Genomic DNA, 19,382 nt, shown 5'->3' with positions numbered 1-19,382 from the left:
TGGTTAGGAGGTAGGAAACAGGGAGTCGGGATAATTCACTAATCTTTGAAGCTGGCAGGGCAAGTTGGGAAGGCAGTTAAGAAAGCATATGAGACACTTGGCTTTGTAAATAGCACCATTGAATACAAAAACAAGGAAATCATTCTAAACCTCAACAAATCTCTGGCTGGGCTTCAGCTAGAGCACTGCGTACACTACACCTTAGGAAGGACGTCAAGGCTTGAACAGGTCATGGAGGAGATTTACCAGGATGATAGCAGGGATAAGGGACTTCAGTTATGTGGAGATATTGTAGAAGCTGGGATAGTTCTCCTTAGAGCAGAGAAGGAGAAGGGGTGGCCTAACAGATGTGCTCAAAATGTTGATGGAGCAAGTATGTGGAAACTGGCAATCGGGTCAGTAACCGGAGGTCACTGGTTTAAAATTATTGGCAAAGGAACTAGACAAGAAATGAGGTGAATTTTTTTCACAACACACTAGCAGTTCTGGGCTCCATACCTCAGGAAAAATATACTGGCCTTGGAAGGGGTGCAGCAAAGATTCGCCAGAATGATACTAAGGCTAAAAAAAAAAGGGTTAAGTTATAACCACAAGGTGCATAAATTAGGCTTCATAAATCAGTAACAAAAGAGGTTTTCACTCAAAATAATCATGAGAAGAATAAAGGAGGAGGTTGGAAGAGGTTTTTACCCCCCGCACAGAGGTTTGTTAAAATGTGCAAAACTTAACCACAAGTGGCATTTAAGACAGAAAATACAACACCATTTAAAAGGAAAATGGATAAGAATTGAATAAGGAAAATTACGAAAGGATCTGGGGAAATGGAGCTCAGATAGATCCCGCTGAAAAGCTCGCACAGCCACCTGGGTACCAAAATGGGCACTAAAATGTTTTCACACTTCACAAAGTTATATTGAACAGCACTTTGTGTTTAAAGACTCAATCTGACACAATACCTTTTCAATGTCTACCAGTTCAGATTCATAAATTTCTGCAATTGTAATGTGGTGTTTCGCTGCAATTGTAAATCTTCCCTGTAGAATAAAAGCAAAGAATCTGGTCAGACGTTACTTGTGCATTCAAATAAATTTATGATAAAATCATCTGCTACTCTGCAGGGTACAGCTACATTAATCTACTTCCGAGGTCACAATGATTTTAATGAATCTCAGTTATTTTAATGAAGCTTACCATGTCTGTGTATATGTCAATAGCGGCATTTAAACAGTTGATGGCCTCTGTGGAGAAACAACAAAGGCTACTTCAGAAACGAAATGTCCAGCATTACACGGTTCAATTGGTAGACCTTATCTAAATTATTTCAGTTTATAAAATCACAGGGACCTACTAAGGGGTCCCACAACAGTATCAATGAATCAGAATCATTACTTAGGTATATGCAGGTCAATTAGACTGCAAATAAATAATCTGCAAAACCTGGTAAATTATGTGGACACATCTGACACATCATTGTCATTGTCAAAAGGATCACAATATTAGTTTTTCTACCACCAACAAGGCAACTGAACTTCCTTAAAAAGGGAAACTATAGTTTTGTATAGGCTTGCTTCCTCCATGCCTTTGTTACCTCTAGACTGGACTTGTCCGATGCATTCCTGGCTGGCCTCCCACATTCTACCCTCTGTAATCTTGGCGTCATTCGAAGTTCTGCTGCCCTGTGTCTGAACTCACTCCAAATCCTGTTCACTCAGCACCCCTGTGCTCACTGACCTGCATTGGCTCCCAGTTAAGCAATGCCTCAATTTTAAAATTCTCTTCCTTGTTTTCAGTTCCCTCCATGAGCTCGCTGCCTCCTTGTCTCTGAAATCTCCCCCAGCCCTACAACCCTCGGAGATATCTGCGCTTCTCTGATTCTGGCCCTCTTGAGGGTCCCTGATTTTAATTGCTCCACCAGTTGCCACAGTTCCCAGATTTTTTGGAAAGAGATGAAACACCGGATGTGGACAGAGTGCCTGTTGGAGGGACGCAAGCTAATTTGTGCATCCATGGCTGCTAGCCCCCACTCACTGCCTTAGTGGCAGTTCAGGACTCAGGCTGGAATCCAGTGCATTTAATTCCACATACACCACCTTCCTTCAGCAAGAGAAAGACAGTGTATAAAAGGGCAAGAACTCTGCGTAACATTTTAAATGGTACCAGAGGATGCCAGAGTTCCCAATTTACCATTATGGATGAGCCCAAGAAACGTGTACAAAAATGAGGAGGATGCTTACCTTTGTCTTTCTCCTGATATCAACCCACTCCTTCCACATTTGTAGCCAGGTACAAGGGACCTGGGGGACTGCAGTAGTTCACTCAAGGACCTCCTTCCATGCAGCTGGCACCAGGTGGCCTTCAGCGACAAACAGGACCACCTTCATTTGGTGCATCTTCCTGCAGCAGAACTGCCGACCCTTCCGCATTCAAGGGAACAGTGCTGCCCACATGTCCCTTCCGAACATTTCACTATTATTCCCCCACTGCTACAACTTCTCTTATTAAAATAGAAAGCTACAGTCTCTGAAGACAACGTCCCCCAGCCAAACACTAAGTTTGCAGGGGCAAGATTTCACAAGTCAGCAGCCGATTTAAATTAAAAAGGAAGGCCGTCACTGCAAAATTCAACACAGCAGGTCCTCTGAACGTCTGCCGCAGGTGAACCTGTATCATGAGCCAATTCCACCCCACTTTTCCTCACTCTTGCAAAAATCAAGGGTCTGGTGTTATCCTCAATTGGAGAGCTGTGTGAATGGTGATGCAACATGATTGAGCTTCTAACCAACTCAGCTAGAGAATAAGGTGTGCGCCTCGTTGCTGTGATTTCTCATTCTGAACGATCAGCGATGTGCTGACTGCAAAGCCAGATCCCTCCCCTCAGGAATCAACCAGGCTGATGTCATGGCACTAGCCGGAGAGTGACTGGACATAGAGATCTGGAGGGAGCTCGCATACCCTCTCTCCCTGCTTAGAAAGAGAGGAAATACAGGATGTTTTCTCCCCCACCCAATTACTACCAAGCCCCCTGCGTCACTTGAACAAAATGTATGAATACATAAAATCAAGTAGGAGCTCTGCATCCAGCAGGTTTTAAAATCTCCTACCTTGTGGATCTGCCTTCTTGTACGCATTCCCAGCATCTACAAAACTGGTGGCTGCATCGTGTTTGCTTTGTAACTGTAGATGGAGTTTGGCTGCTTGGCAAAACGCATTTCCCGCAGCTAGTCAGTCAATGTAAAGAAAACACAAGAAGAAACAGTAACTTTTCCTGTGGAATTTATCAAGACCCTTTATTCAGAACATCTGTAATAGCCTGTGGATCATTATAGATTATAACATTCGCAATGACTAAATTCTACAATCTTTGAACAATTCTGATTTTAAGCAACGCATGCAAACAGGATACATAGACATGTTTTGCTGTGTATTTTAATTCTTTAAAGACTGTTTGTAACAGCACTAATTTGTATCGATGGTATTACAATTTGAGATGCATTCTCCTTTGCCACTCTTGAATTCTACAAATCTACTGAAATTCATTTCTAAGCTGTAGTAAAGAACGGAGGCTAGAAATTGCTGTTATTAGTGGATTGACACATAACATATCTATTTGACATGTCATCTGAACACTTCAAGAGTTCATCCGCAAATGTCACAAACAGTAATTCTTAGTGTATGCTGTCCAATAAGATAGATATACAAATGACTTGGAGCTTCCTTAGTTTCTCATGAATTAATAAAGCTTAACACCGCAATAAACAGGTATTAATGTGTAATTGATTATCCAAGTTATTCATTTATCTGGGCAAGGACGTTTGCCAAAATGATCCAATAAATGCCATTCATTTGTATTTTGAAAGCTGAAGATCCGAATTATAACATAAGGACCCAGGGATGTTGCCTAATTTATGATCGGTTGTTATCTATTCAGCAGAACAAGGGGAGAGGTAAGGGTATCTTAACATGCTCTGGAGGACAACTAAGCTCCTGTTATGTGCACTTCCTCTCCTGGAAATATTTTTGCTTTCCAAAAAACTTTCCTCACTTTTTATGCTTCATTCCTCAAGCGACTGCACAAATCAATTTATAAAATCAACTGCACATCCACAATGGCTCAGCTTAGTAGTGAATAGTTGAGTCACACTAAGGAGGAAAGTCCCTGTTGGAGATGCTACAATTGGCCTCAACATCCCTGGGTTAGCAGGTTTAAAAAAAACAGCCAGAGTTCCTGTCAGGTGAGGACAGGATCAAGCTCCAGCTTTAAATACCCACCCACAGCCAAAAACAGCATGCAGATATTGACTGTTCAAGCTCACATGGGGAATAGCTAGTTGGGTGATCTTCCTAGGGGGGGCCGGTGATCTGGAACTGAGCCCTAGAAACGAGCCAATGCCTTTAGGTGAGAGCAAAAAATGGACAGTGCAAAGGCAGAAGGCAAAAATGCAAGTGCGACAAGCACATCTATTGGGAAGAGCTTGTAACTGGGAGTTACATCTTCCCTCTGAGAAACGGCCAACTATGGAAAGCCATAGATACTTATTAACTAACTCAGCATCACACAACTGCCGATTAAAACCTCTGCCATAATTAATAATAATTCCACAAGTTTGGAATCTTGGAAACCCCAACACATTCCAGTTAATTCCTGTCCAATCTTGCAAGTGTTGTTGAGGATACCTCAACACAACTGAGAATGCATTCGATAAACAGAGGAGCCTCCTCCAATATCTAATATTGGCTATTGCACTATTTCCCATTGTCAAACACCTTTTGATTACCTCCTAAACTACCCCAAACTTCTCTGATGTAGCCAAGGCCATTGTCAAAAAGATATATATAAAAACTAGCCAAGAAATGATTCACTTGAAGGTATATACTATAACAGGGAAGGAAGAGTAAAGAGATTAATGCTCAGTTATTTCTTGCCCTAGTTCTCCAATAACACACAAATCTACACTGAAAAACACTTAATGATTAGAACAGATTACAGATACGTAGTACATATATTTAAGCCCATATTTACAGATCAAGCAAGTACTTAGTAAATCTGAAGTTAACTCCCCACCTGCCACTGTCCTTGGAGTGGGTTGTGCCTGGGCACCTCCAACCAGAAGAGAGATCCCCTCAGGGTTTGCCTCCCCAGGTAAGTGAGAAAACAATATGAGTGGTGATATTCACCGGCGGCCGAGAGGCCTCCCACTTATTCTACACCTCTCGTGTCTCTTCACGGTGCCAGACTAGAGTCAAGCTCAATATAGAGTCTTCTTTCCCTGTTGATTCTGTCAAGCCAGTTCCCTTGCTGTGGTTTTGCTAGATAGTAGGCAGGGACAGCAGGAATCTCATTTATCCATTCATGCACGTCACTAATTAGACAACGAGGCATTTGGCTTTTTTTTTTAAAACAGGCAAAAGCATAATTTTGACTGCCCAATCCGAGAGTTTATGTGGCTTGTACACGTTACAAACACCTCAGAGTGACCACAACCAAGGGAAGTGCACTTGGTGTCAGGGGGAGGAACTGGGTTCTAGTGCCAAATGTGACCATCCAATGTTGATCAAGTGTGGAGCACTACACCAACAGGAATATGTAAACAGGTTCAAGTTTTAGTTAGTGGTCCGGAGGCCTAACCTTAAATACATCATCTGATTATCGTATCATATTTTATTAAAATCAAGTACAATTAACAGTTTAATATTAAGCAAACAACAACTATGTTAATGCATCTAAAGTAACACACCTGCACTAAAGTTAAATTTCCATCTAATGCTCTGCACCATACCCTGCCGCCAGGGTTCTGGCGTTTGTCATTCCCAGCTTAAGAGTTCTATACAACACCCACAAGGGCTTCCAGTAGTCAATGTCTTCATTCATAGCTGGGCCTTTATAGATGTTCTCGACCTTCATTTGTTACTGACTATCTGTAACAACTCCAGAGAGTCAATGATATAGTTAGCCTCGAGATCTGCTGGGCAAATGATTTATACGTTTGGATCTACAGGAAGCACAGGAGCCCGGTTTCAAGCTATTTGCCTCTTGCTCCCATAACAAAACCGAAGAAATTGACCTCCAAGCCTCCGGTCAGTTCCAGAATTTCCTCTTTAAGGTGAGGATATTTGCTGCACTTTTCATTCCAGGATTTCTCCAGTGCTCCGTGGTCATCTTCATCGCGGACCATGACATCAACCACTGAGACTGCTTGGTGTCTGTCTTCCACAGGGAACCGCCTTTGGCAATAAGTCTTGGCTCAAGATACGAGGTCCATCTGTATTTAAAGACAAATTGCTGCTGCTCGTTCAAGATCTCGTTGTGTCATTTCATTCTTGCATTCTTCACAAATAGGCAGCTTCCAGATATATGTGCCAGTGATTCGAGCGGAGCCTCGCATCTCCTGCATGTCTTTATGGCGTTGATCACGGGTAAGGGTTGACCGTGTCGGGTATAGGTTACATTTTAGAAGTAGGCTGTTTATCAGTGGGGATCATTTGATGTTGTATGATGACTTGTCCCATGTATTGGATGTTTTATCACTGTTGTAATAATGTATTCCAGAGCCTTGACTTTCAAGGTTGGTTCATTTAATGAATTCCGCCTTCCTCCAAGCGGCATATTTATTGATTGGTTTCAGTTGACACGCTGGGTCAATGCCCGCCCAAACGTCAAATGCATCCGATTGCAATTCTCCAAGATCGTTTTTCCATTTGGGTTTCCCCATACCTCTATCGTAGGAGGTCCTCAACTTCTCTCAGGGCTTTGAGCTAGGCCCTTGATGGTGTCGGAGCTGCCTTTGCCACGATATTGGAAGGATGCCCATATAACCTCACCTGTTGAATTGTCCAGTGATTCCAGTTTCCACATGATTTGGGATCTGGATTTCCAGTTTAGGCCTTCCCAATTGTTGGAGTATAGGATCCCATCTGTGGTATGTTGTGGAAGGTGGAGGACCTCTTTTGTGGAATTCCTGATTATACAGTCCAATTTGATGTGTATTTTGCGACACCTCCGCGAGGATCAGATGGAAGTAAATCCTTTGGATGACAGGAGTAATCAAGATCTCAAATCTTTGGATTGGACGAAGTGCAGCCGCCCTTAAACTCTGTATCCATGATTTTAGTTTTGCCTCCCATTGGTGCTCTGAGACTCGTGCCCATGGGTCAATCTGGGCTCCCGGGTATTTCTCAGATTCACCAGGTGAAATGTATGCTACTTGGAGCACCCTTCAACCACCAGTTTTCTAAGTGGTTGCGCAGAAAGGTCTTGTCTTTGCAGGTAAAGTGGGGTTCTTTTGTCTCTTAGAGGCATTGATTTCTAGTCCCGTATTGTTGCAGAATGTCCTCAATGTCTTAAGATTCCTTTCCATACCCATGTAGAAGTCACTGAGGAGGGCTATATCATCTGCCAAGGCCAATGCTGAACAGTTGCCTCGCTTCCCTTGTAGTGGCATTGATGCACCTGAAATTGGCCTCCTGTCGTGAGCATACCAATGGGTCCATTGCAATGTTGAATAAATTTGGAGAGAGAAGGTCACCTTGCTTGACGCCCCTTTTAATATATCGGAACTGTTTGGCCCTTGTCACCTTCAATCACTGTACTGTTATCAGTGTATAGGTCTTCAATCAAGGTGATGAAGCTCTTTGGCAGGCCCAGACTGATTTGGGCTTTCATTAGCATTCTGTGTCCGATGGAGTCAAACACTTTAGCCAGATCCACAAAGACGACTACCGGGTCCTTTTTGTTTTTCTTGGCCCCCTTCATGATATCCTGCAGGATGGCGATGTTTTCATTGCATTGCAGGGTTGAGACCAGGAACCGCTTTTGGTGGGGGTTGATCTATAGTACCACACGTAGCCTCTTCGCCATGATCTTAGCGAAGAGTCATAGCAGTATAGGACCAATCACGATGGCTCGCCAGTTGTTGATGATTTTCAGGTGTTCAGCTTTGTCAGTTTTGGGGAAATTCCTGGTATGGTACCAGATTTCAGCCAGAGCGAGAAGAGATGAGGGAGCTTGGTACCATATACCTCATGTAAATCCTGGATGGTTTCAATCTTGACACCATCAGGCCCTGCCACACTTCCCTTATCAATGCCCTTGATTGCAGCATCTACCTCCTCTTCCACAATTGACTTAGTTAAAGTGTCACGCTCCTTCCATCCCCGGTACTTAGCGAACTTGTTGATATTCGCCTTATTGTTGGGTAAGGTAAGTTTATTTGTGAAGCACTGTTCGAGTTCATCTGTGCCAAGAGGACATGCCCATTGTGGATGGTGTCCCCATGATCTCTGCCTTGCAAGTCTCCGTCTGTCAGTTTTGTACCGTTCTTGAGTTGCTTTGAATATTGCCTTCTTTGCTGCCCATCTCTTCATGCCTTTCATGTTCTTCATACCATCCTCATTCTTGGTCTTCCTTCTCTCAAGTCTCTTGCTCGTTTTTCAGTGTTTTCCTCCATGAATTAGCATCTCAGTTTAATTCATCTGCAGTTTAGAAGGGTAAGAGATAACTTGATTGAAACATGCAAGATCCTGAGGGGTCTTGACATGTTGGATGTGGAAAAGATGTTTCCCTTAGTGGGAGAATCTGGAACTGGGGGTCACTGTTTAAAAATAAGGGGTCGCCCATTTAAGACAGAGTTGAGAAGAAACTTTCTCTCAGAGGGTTGAGTGTCTTTGGAACTCTCTTCCTCAAAAAGGCAGTGGATGCAGAGTCTTTGAATATTTTTAAGGCAGAGGTAAAGGGAGAGAAAGGTTATCGGGGTAGGCAGGAATGTGGAGCTGAGATAACAATCAGATCAGCCATGATCTTGTTGAATGGCGGAGCAGGCTCAAGGGGCCGAGTGGCCTACTCCCGCTCCTAATTCGTAGGTTCACATTAAATTCAAATGGATCTAACCATTATGCTAGTGAGTCAAAGAGTGCCACAAGAAGCAAAGTGACACAGAGCATTAGATTTGAAGACGATCTGGCTGAAACTTTGACTTTCACTGTTTGCAGCTGAAAGGAGATATGGTTCCCAACTACGGTAACTGAAAAATTAGTTTCAAATCCAGAGGTTAAGGGGATACCCAGTAGATATATTCAAATTATGAGGAGTCTTGTTGAGCAAGTTGGAAGAAACTGTTTCCTCTGGAAAGGAGATTGTAGATTTAAAATAATTGACAAAAGGAACAGGAGAGGAAATGAAGATTTAAAAAAAAAATACAGTAGGTTTTTAAGATCTGGAAAGCACTACCTGAAAGGGTGGTGGAATCAGATTCCATAGGAACTTTCAAAAAGGCAATTAGACATGTATTTGCAGGGTTATGGGGGAAAACATTGGGATGGGAGACTAAATTAGACAGCTCTTCCAAAGAGCCAGCACAGGCACAAGAGGCCTCCTTCTGTGCTGCAAGACTCTATACATCACCAAAACGTCATATCACGGCAAATAACAATACAATAAATCAAAGTGGAAGGGCACCAACTGGTTGTTCAAGCTCTGTATCCAATTTCAATTCTCATTAATAGATAGATACTATCCTTGTGATCCCATCCAATTTTAGAATATCAAAATATGATTGTAAATAATATTGTGTAATCTGTGGGAACCTGCTGTAATTCCTACATTTTTTTCAAAATTTCTGATTTCAGAATTACAACAAATGCCCAGAAGATACCGAGCATATTAGAATAGGAAAGGCATCAGAGAGAGCGAATGCAATTAAAAATTTCCAAAATAAATTGGTTTGGTTATGAATCTGGATAGACAAATGGCAGATGAAATTTGGCACTGTGAAATATAAAGTAATGCACATAAGTTAAAAACTGTGGATCATAAGTATGCAAAGAATGAAACAGAATTGGCACGGGGAAATTTCGGTGGGGTGGGGGGGGGGGGGAAGAACCTGGGGAGTAGTAATCAGCAAGTCGCTTTCAATGTACCATAGCTAATAGAAGCTAGCATGTAAAACCAGAAATTTACAATATTGACCTACATAAAGGTTATGCTAGGGATATGACTTTACAATGCACTGGTTAGAAGCTAACTACGAATTTAATGTTCAACTTTGAGCACTGTGCCACAACAAAAATATATACTTTTTTTAAAAAAATTCGTTCTTGGTATGTGAGCGTCGCTGGCAAGGCCAGCATTTGTTGTCCATCTCAAACTGCCAATGAGAAGGTGGTGGTGAGCTGCCTTCTTGAAGTACTACAGTCCATGTGGTGTAGGTACACCCACAGTGCTGTTAAGTGGGGTGTTCCAGAATTATGACCCAATGACAATGAAGGAACAGTGATATATTTCTAAGTCTGGATGGTGTGTGGCTTGGAGGGGAACTTGCAGTTGGTGGTGTTCCCATGCGTCTGCTACCCTTGTCCCTCATGGGTTTGGAAGGTGCTGGCGATGGCGGCATGGTAAGTTGTTGCAGTGCGTCTTGTAGATGGTACACACTGCTGCCACTGTGTGTCAGTGGTATAGGGAGTGAAAGTTTAAGGTGCTGGATGGGGTACCGATCAAGTGGACTGCTTGATCATGTATGGTGTCAAGTTTCTTGAGTGTGGAGCTGCACTCATCCAGGCAAGTGGAGAGTATTCCATCACACTCCTGACTTGTGCCTTGTAGATGGTGGACAGGCTTTGGGGAAATCAGGTGGAGTTACTCACTGCAGAGTTCTCAGCCCCTGACCCGCTCTTGTAGCCACAGTAGTTATATGGCTGGTCCAGTTAAATTTCTGGTCAACATTGATGGTGGGGGATTCAGTGATGGTAATGCCGTTGAATGTCAAGAGGATGTGATAAGATACTCCCTTGTTGAGATGGTCATTGGTTGGCACGAGTGAGACTTGCTATTTATCAGCCCAAACCAAAAGTTGTCCAGGTCTTGTTGCATGCGAGCACAGACTGCTTCAGTATCTGAGGAGTTGCGAATTGTACCAAACAATGTGCCATCATCAGCAAATATCCCCACTTCTGACTTTATGATGGAGGGAAGGTCATTGATGAAGCAGCTGAAGTTAGTTGGACCTAGGACACTACCCTGAGGAACTCCTGCAGCTGAGATGTTTGGCCTCCCACAACCATATTCCTTTGTGCCTTGTACGACTCCAACCAGTGGAGAGTTTGCTCTCGGATTCCCATTGACTGCAATTTTGCTAGGGCTCCTTGATGTCACATTCGGTCAAATGCTGCCCTGATGTCAAGGGCAGTCACTCATCTCACCTATTATATATACACTGGAACATGTACAAAGAAGAGCACTAAAACTGATCTGAAGTGGAAAAGGTATGGCCTATGAGGAAAGAATAAAGAATCTTATGACCTAAAGTCTAGAAAGAGGGTAACGAAGGGGAAGTGGGGGTCAAAGTATATAATATATTGACATGTGTATAGATACAGTAAATCCGTATTACTACTTCAAAGTTAGCTGTGTAAGTAAGACAAGAGGACACAAATGGGAATTAGTGAAAAGCCAATTTAAAAGATATAATAGGAAGAACATCTATACTTAGTTAGACCTAAATGGTTGGAATAATCCGTTCGGCAAGTTGGTTTAAGACATTATTCAAAATCAGAATTGGATGCTAGAGGGGAGTTAGGATACATGAATGCTGATGGCCCAGGTTGACATATTCTTGTTCCTGACCTTTCTAATGCACTTCTACAAAGGGACAGAGACACACACTGGCCTGGATTTTCAAAGCAGGGTTGGGAACCTGCCGAATTCTAGGTCCTGACTCCACGCTTCAGCTGCGTCACTCTCACGACACAATCTTTGAATGCTAATCTCCAATTGGGCAGGAGGCGGGCTCAGCACAGGAGGCGGGAACTGCCTGCCTGGTGCCAGTGGCAAAGGCAGCAGATACCATGATGGCGGTTGCCACTGCCTAGCTGAGGACAGCAGGCAGCTCATGAAAGGGCCAGGACAATAAAAACATAGGAAAGTGGCCATGGACGCCAAGCTTGACCTGGCACTAGATTACTCAAATTTCATTTCAACACACATGGAAACAAACTTTCTTTTGTCCCGCGGTGACCCCGACAGTTGTGCACTAAAGTGAACCCGACTGATTAGAATCACCAAAATCAAATTTAAAAATTGCCTCCCCGAACGTCCCAGACCCTTAACAAGCTGTTAAAAGGAGCTTAATGGGTCATTAATTGACCGTGCATGTTCCCTGTTCTGTTCCCTCCCCCCACCACTTTGAAAATTTGAGTTATCCCAGAGACGACGGACACCTGAGACAACCTCCAGGACCGTGCCAGGATTTTACCCTAGGCAGACGGGAGCCATCCAATGACGGAAAAGTCGGTGGCGCACACGCTTCCATCTGGCCAATGGATCCGACTCATATTTTGCGGGTCCCCTGGCTTTGATTAGTCTGAGGCGGGACTTCCACCCGCTTGAGGTAGGAAGTTCTGCCTAATAGAGTTGCCAGCTAATCAGCAGGGACTGCACCCAGCATCGCGAAGATGATGTCAGGGAACGCCGGAACACAGGTAAGTTTTCGTTTCCTCGCTGGTGTGATCGGTCGGGCCCTGGTGAGGCAAGGGTGGTCGAGTGGGGGGGGGGGTGGGGGGGGGGGGGAGGCGGGGGGGGGGGGGGGCGGGGAGGAGTGGGGGGGGGGGGGGGAGGCGGGGGGCGGAAAACGAGCGTAAAATTCAGCCCCACGATTTTCAAATGGCGCCTGCTCCGATTACGGACCCCGTGGCTGTTTGAAACTCCGGCCCACTACTACATTCTGCTTTGTGATGTTCACAATGCACTATACTGTAACAGAACACAATGTACTGTATCAAGACAAGCTATATAACACAATAATCTACATTGGCAATTGCAGTGCCAGCTTTTTTCCAGTGAGACACCTCCCTATGCTTCAAATTCATTTTGATGAATTATAACAACAGAATGCAAAAGACTCAAACCTCGGACACCAAACCGGACAGCAAAATGCTTTAAAAATACATCATGTTTTTATTTATTGGGATGAAATTTAAAAGGCAAAAAGCCGAATCTTTTCCGGTCCATTTAAAAATAGACCCCTTTTTAAGAAAAGCAGTAATCTGGTAAACTACTCCATTATGTAATGTATTGGTTAAAGGCCAAGGAAGCTGATCACATAACACTTAGTATTGAGATTCTTGCTAGCAGGAGAGAGACATAATGTTACAGAAGTTGGCCATTCAGCCTATGGAATCCATGCCAGCCTTTTTCAGGTTTTAGAACCTATATTTTTTTTAAATAAAAGTCCATGATTAAATCAAACAGCAGTATATGTTTGACAAAAACTAAAAAGCTGATGGCCACTTTCTTAAAAACCAATATCTCATATAAACACCCGTGCATTTTGTAAGTAGGGGTTGCTGATCCTGCCAGAAATCTCGTTGCACTGTTGGAAACAAATAGCAGCAAAAAAAAAAAAACCCAAATCGAAATAAAATCCAAGCCATTTCCAATGGTGTTTGTTAAGTGCTTATATTACAGAAAGAAACTATCTGTCCATTTGCTTAAGAGCAACGTAGATACTGGACTTCAATTCAGCATGTCTGGTTTCAAACCCAAATTCAACATGCCGAACTTGATAGAAGCTGCCTCTTGACAGCTCTCCAGAGGAAGCAAGCTAAACATACAATGAGAAAGGAAGTACATTTACAGCGTTAACGTTTCAGGTCGATGGCCTTTCGTCAGCAGTTCTGATGAAAGGTCATCAATGTGAAACATTAACTCTGTTTCTCTCTCCACAGATACTGCTAGACCTATTGAGTATTTCCACTATTTTCTGTTTTTATTTCATTTTCTAGCACCCGCCATATTGTGTTCATAACATTTACAATTTACTTGAGGTCAGGAACCAAAACGCCAGTAAAAAAAAAGGAAAATAAAATGCTGAAATGAAACTAGGAAATTTATATTTGTTTTTAGAAGAACATCACAATACCACTGCAATGTTACATGGTAAACCACATGAATTACAAATTTTGTTTCGAGTTAGAAGTTCAATTATCAGGTTACGTTTGACATTATGTTTGCAGCTATACAATCAGTTCACATGCTGAAGTGATTTTAAGAGATTGGAGATGAAGGAGCAAATACATTTGATTCACATTTTGCTTAAGCTTAATAACTAATTTTGCAAATTGGTGTCAAAGTCCAAGAGATGATTTTGTGCTTCATGTCAAGTTTCATATTTACAGCTGCTGAAAAGTTGTGGATAATTTTATTTTGAATCCTGTTTTTACAGAAAATCCCAACCCTATTTTTCTAGCTCAATATATTTAATACAACATTCTACTAAAGCTACTTTATATTCATTCCTAAGTATAGCTTAGCTACTTTTGGAACATGATAGCATGACATTTAAACCTGGTCTATGTCTACGTCTACACCTCTAATCAGCTGAAATTTAAAAACCAGAACAGATTTGCATATTCAAACACTGCAAGTTAAAATTTGATTTGCCTTCCAAACTCACGAAAAACTTCAGCAATCTATTGGCACGCGAATACATCCAAACATCAGTTAATCCTCTAATCTCCTTTCATCCATTTTGTAGTGTTTTTATATTCTTCTAACTGAAGATTTATTTTTGCTTACCTCCTAAGTAGATCTGTCTTATCTTTTTATTTTAAATTTGTTCTTCCATCTATCTATAAAGATCCCAAATACTGCCCATGATTGTTTAATATTAAATTGAGCTTGCAAATGGATGATGATTGTAGGGGGACTTAAAGTTCATGTTCTCATACACTGAAATTAATATTACTTGCAAAGAAAAGCAACTCTCGCAAAAGAAAAAACAGAATCCACCGAGAGGCATACAGCATTTGTGGTTATTGGCAAGTAGCGCCAGAACCGACATTCTGAATCTGCAATGACTAAGCAGACAGGAGTCACACATGCCTGCCTGCAGGATGACTCAACTGAGCAGGTAACCAATGGCACAGTAGCAAACCACAGGCTGCCTACTTCATTTGTCGTCCAGCAGATGTAGAAGAAGGGAGCACCTCTGCACCTACCAACTGCTACAGTGAAATCAATTACATAAACACATCCTTTGAAATGTGAACTTTACTAAATTTTAATTCCACACAATCATATCTTGCCTCTGTGTTACACTGGATCTATCAATTGCAGCCTCACTACATGCTATTGAAAGCAAAGTTCAGAACAAACAGATTGCTCCAGTGATTTCCGCGGACAGAACTACGGAAATATGGGGAAACCTCAAACAGAACTCAGGAAAACACAAACACACTTCAAAGTTATTATTTTAAGGGCTGATTTTAAATGTAGCAATATTACTAATGATAATTCACCTATGAAAGTATGGGGCCATGCAGTTCAATCATACTGAAACAACAGGAATTCCATTCACTTAGCACAACAAATGCTGGGACTAGTGGTTTGTGTAATTACCACCTTTAATGATTTTAACAGCAGCAACATTGTGACAGCGTTTACCCTGTAAACTGTAACCCAGGTTTAAATATGTAACTCACCAGTCCAGTTTTTTGCCATCTTGAACATGTTTGCAGCTCTGGCAAACATTTCACATGCCTCTTCTACTCTGGAGTTTCCTCTGTTATGAAATACAATATTAAAGATATAACTAACCATAAAGAAATAATTTCTTTGCCCCTTTTATTTCCCGTAACATTGAGCTTTCACCCCAGACTTCCCTAATATCATCTCCATCAGCATTGGGGATATGATTAAATTGGGACAAACTCAGCTCTAGGAATGTTGCCCTAAACCCCTACCCCTTAACACATCTCTTCCCAATCCCACTTAGTACTCAATGAAAATAGTTGAATCCAGTTGGATCTATTGCATCTAACAGGAACTCAATTGCAGTCCTCTGGTTGAGCTGCCAGACACACCTTAATGCTCAACATTCAACATCAGTGTGGCACCCAATAGATGATCTGCAGATTGGTCTTTGCCTTTCCCTCTACCATTTCTCCATTACTATGTAAAAAGTGTCAATTTTTTCTGACACAATGACCAAAGAACAAAAATGCAAGCAAAGTCAGGGATGGAATCTGACACACTAATAAAGTGCACTTCTACACCAGAAGAAAGAGGCATTAGTGGTCTCAGTTTATGGGACCCACGTTACTGGTACCTCAAGGTTCTGGATTAGGGGCAGGGCTGTTCAAACTGCAGCTCACAAAACTCAGGCAACTCAGTTCTATTTACACTTGTATTTCTTCGCCATTGGTTTGCCCCGTTTGAATTTCAGGAGCTCAGAGATTTCGGAAGAGCCGTTCGTAACATTGTCACATTGATGTAAAAATCCCACATCAGAACATCAAGATTTGTTCGCACCAAGCGTTTAAGATAGATGCAAATTAATGGAAACATTGATTTTAACTTTATATGCGACCACAAGGCTCCTCAACATGCATCTACGTGGTACAGAAAGACAAAAAGCTTCTGAACTCCTGGAACAATAGCACAGCTTTCCCTGTACAGGTCCTGCATACAAAGGATATTCTTGCCTTACAGTGAGTGCAACAAAGGTTCAGTAGATTGATTCCTAGATTGAAAATGTTGCCCTATGACGAGAGGTCGAGTAGAATGGGCTCGTACTCTCTGGATTTCAGAAAAATGAGAGGCCATCTCATTGAAACATGTATGATTCTGAGAGGGTTTGACAGGGTGGATACTGTGAGGGTGCTTCCTTGGCTGGAGAATCCAGAACTAGAGAGCACAAGTCTCAGGATAAGGGTTCAACCATTTAAGACTGAGGTGAGGAGACATTTCTACATTCAGAAAGTTGTGAAGCTTTGGAATTTTCTACCCCAGCGAGCTGTGGATGCTCATTTGTTGAGTGCATTGAAGGCTGAGATTGGTAGATTTTTAGACTCAAAGGGAATCAAGGGATATGGGGATTGGGCAGGAAAGTGGGATTGAGGTCAAAGATCAGCCATGATCTTACTGAATGGCAGAGCAGGCTCGAGAGGCGATAAGGCCTACTCCTATTTCTTATGTTATGTTCCATATTATATGGTAGCTATTAAGATAGAGACAACATATTATGAGAAGGAGATCATATCTCGTGATAAAATCAAATACAAAGACAGCATCCTATCACAATAAGAAATAATTTAAGTGAACCTGTTGTGAAACAGGAAAATGGATCTTGGAACAGTGATTTACGAAGAGAATCCGATACTTGTGCTACTGATCTCATTAGATCTGACATCATTTGATATCAGACTTGCTATTAAATAATTATTTTTTTCAGTGTTATAGTTGCTTTGAATATCGAAAAAAAAAGTACTCAAAGGCAAATCTTTAGTTGCTGCTATTAAGAGCTAAGTAAAATATAGAAATGCGTTTCACATTTGTTACAGTAATTTAACTGTCTCCGTTAATTTCCCAATCCTCAGCAAGTTAATCCAATAAGTAGTTGAGACCTACACAGGAAGGTCCAAAGTTCAGTTCTTGATCTCTGTTGAGTTAATTATGTCTTTGGAGGCAGAGGTAGGGATACTACAATTGGGTTAAGGAGGGAACAACTTATCAGGGTTCCTGCATCCGATCATTATCCAGTGACTACCTCACCGGAAAATTGTGAACGAGTAGATATTAGGCGAGTACAGAATTGGGATGGCCCCACAGGACAAGTAGCTTGTTGGTGCTCATCTCCAAGGCTCATATGAACAATGACCATGGTGAAAGATGAGACAACATCTGGTGGGGCATGCAAAAAAAAATCTGACGTAACAGCTTTACATTTAAATGAATTATTCCCAGTGTCAGTGCAAATGAACATCAATCTTTTGCTTAGCAAATTAATTTTCTTAAAATCACAACCACCTGGGAACATTACAGGGACCCATTTATTTCTGGGTGACAACTACAGATAGATATCCATACCATTGGCAGTCATAATCCCAAACCCAGGGCTGTAGAGTGGCGAAGGTCTAATCTTGTGCACTGAGGCCGCGCACACACATTAATAGTGCCAGAACAGTTTGACATGAGCCAGCACCAGTGACTGGACAGCTACAACTACACAGAACTGCCACCGATCCTTGATGTATATGTCGCTTTACTCCCTGCAACCCGCTTTTATAATAATTTTGCGGATAGAATTAAAAGGAAGGGGGGGGGGGGGAAGAAATACAAAACGAAGATATTTCCCAACTGGAAATTACTTCATGTCATTTCCCCCTGCCAGCCTCCAGCCTTGCATTGTACGTAATATGAAAGGTCTGATAAATTCTAATTTTAAAAAAACCTTCATTTCCAAGCAGAAAAAAAAATTGGAATTATTCCAACCCCCTCCACTACCCAAGGTAAAAGATGGCAGCCAAACACTGCAGTATTTTCAATGAAGATTCTGTCTGCGGAATGCTTCAATATAATGGATTTTTTTTGCACCTCGAAACCCCCCCAAAGAAAAAAAAATGCCAGCTGCATTTGACAGATTTTAAAAATGACTGGCATTTGGCTTGATAGACGCAATGCAAAGAGTCAGCGTGCATTAAAGCCGAGGCTGTATTTGCTACGAGGGGCTGGACGACCCTCCGGTTTATTGCCCCAGCCACCGATGCTGCTCCTCTTACCCAAATAAGCCTCCCAGGAACGAATGCGACGATTTCACCTTCTTCTCGGCATCAGCCATCAGTTGCATGGCTTCTTTCTCTTTGCCAGAATTATCCATATTATTACTTGTTTTTTATTAATGCAACATGTAATTACTAATACCGGCTCAAAGCCTGCAAATGCACGGTGCCTCTGCTGCACAGGGATATAAAGCCCCTTGAATCCGCCCACCGTGCACAAGTCAGCGCAGCGGAGCCCGGACCCCGGCAGCGGCGCGCAAAGCATGCCGGCCCTTGTAGTCCTCTCCCGCCACGCACCCCGAGCACGTCCGGCGTCCGGAGGCGGAGCAGGGACTACAAGTCCCAGAGTGCCTCGCGCCCTGCCCCAGCACCAGCTGGCTGGATTAAGTTAATGTTCAGTGTGTCTGCCTGCCAGCAATGCAAAAAGGTTTGCAACCTACAAAATATATTGTGCATTAGGATAAAATGCCAGTGCTGATTTTATTATTATTACGTTAGTATTTACAGCACAGAAACAGGCCATTCAGCCCAACTTGTCTATGCCACCGCACACAAGCCGCCTCCCTCCTTACTTAATTTAACCCTATCAGCATGCCTTTCCATTCTTTTCTCCCACCTATGTTTATCCAGCTTCCCCTTAAATGCATCTATGCTATTCGCCTCAACTACTGTCTGTGGTAGCGAGTTCCACATTTTCACCACTCTCTCGGTAAAGAAGTTTCTCCTGAATTCCCTGTTGGATTTATTTTGGACTGTCTGATATTTATGCCCTCCGGTTTTGGACTACTCCACAAGTGGAAACATTTTCTCTACTTTTACCCTATCAAAACCCTTTC

General features: G+C 42.4%; 1 protein-coding gene across 1 annotated transcript in view; it reads right to left on the bottom strand.

Moving 5' to 3' along the window:
• napbb (N-ethylmaleimide-sensitive factor attachment protein, beta b) overlaps window positions 1-18,775 on the bottom strand; it is a 32,249-nt gene extending 13,474 nt beyond the window's left edge. Inside the window, exons 1-5 of the mRNA XM_068044376.1 lie at window positions 18,547-18,775; window positions 15,469-15,548; window positions 3,102-3,218; window positions 1,192-1,238; window positions 957-1,034 (exon numbers count right to left, since the gene is read on the bottom strand). Coding sequence (XP_067900477.1) covers window positions 957-1,034; window positions 1,192-1,238; window positions 3,102-3,218; window positions 15,469-15,548; window positions 18,547-18,644 — 420 coding nt within the window. The 5' untranslated portion in view covers window positions 18,645-18,775. The remainder of the gene's footprint in view (window positions 1-956; window positions 1,035-1,191; window positions 1,239-3,101; window positions 3,219-15,468; window positions 15,549-18,546) is intronic.
• Window positions 18,776-19,382: the final 607 nt, after the last annotated feature.

Source organism: Heterodontus francisci, chromosome 13 (genome assembly GCF_036365525.1).
Source record: "Heterodontus francisci isolate sHetFra1 chromosome 13, sHetFra1.hap1, whole genome shotgun sequence".
In the NCBI taxonomy this organism is placed as follows: domain Eukaryota; kingdom Metazoa; phylum Chordata; class Chondrichthyes; order Heterodontiformes; family Heterodontidae; genus Heterodontus; species Heterodontus francisci.
Note: the sequence above shows the minus strand (reverse complement) of the source record. Positions and strands in the feature narration are given on the sequence as shown.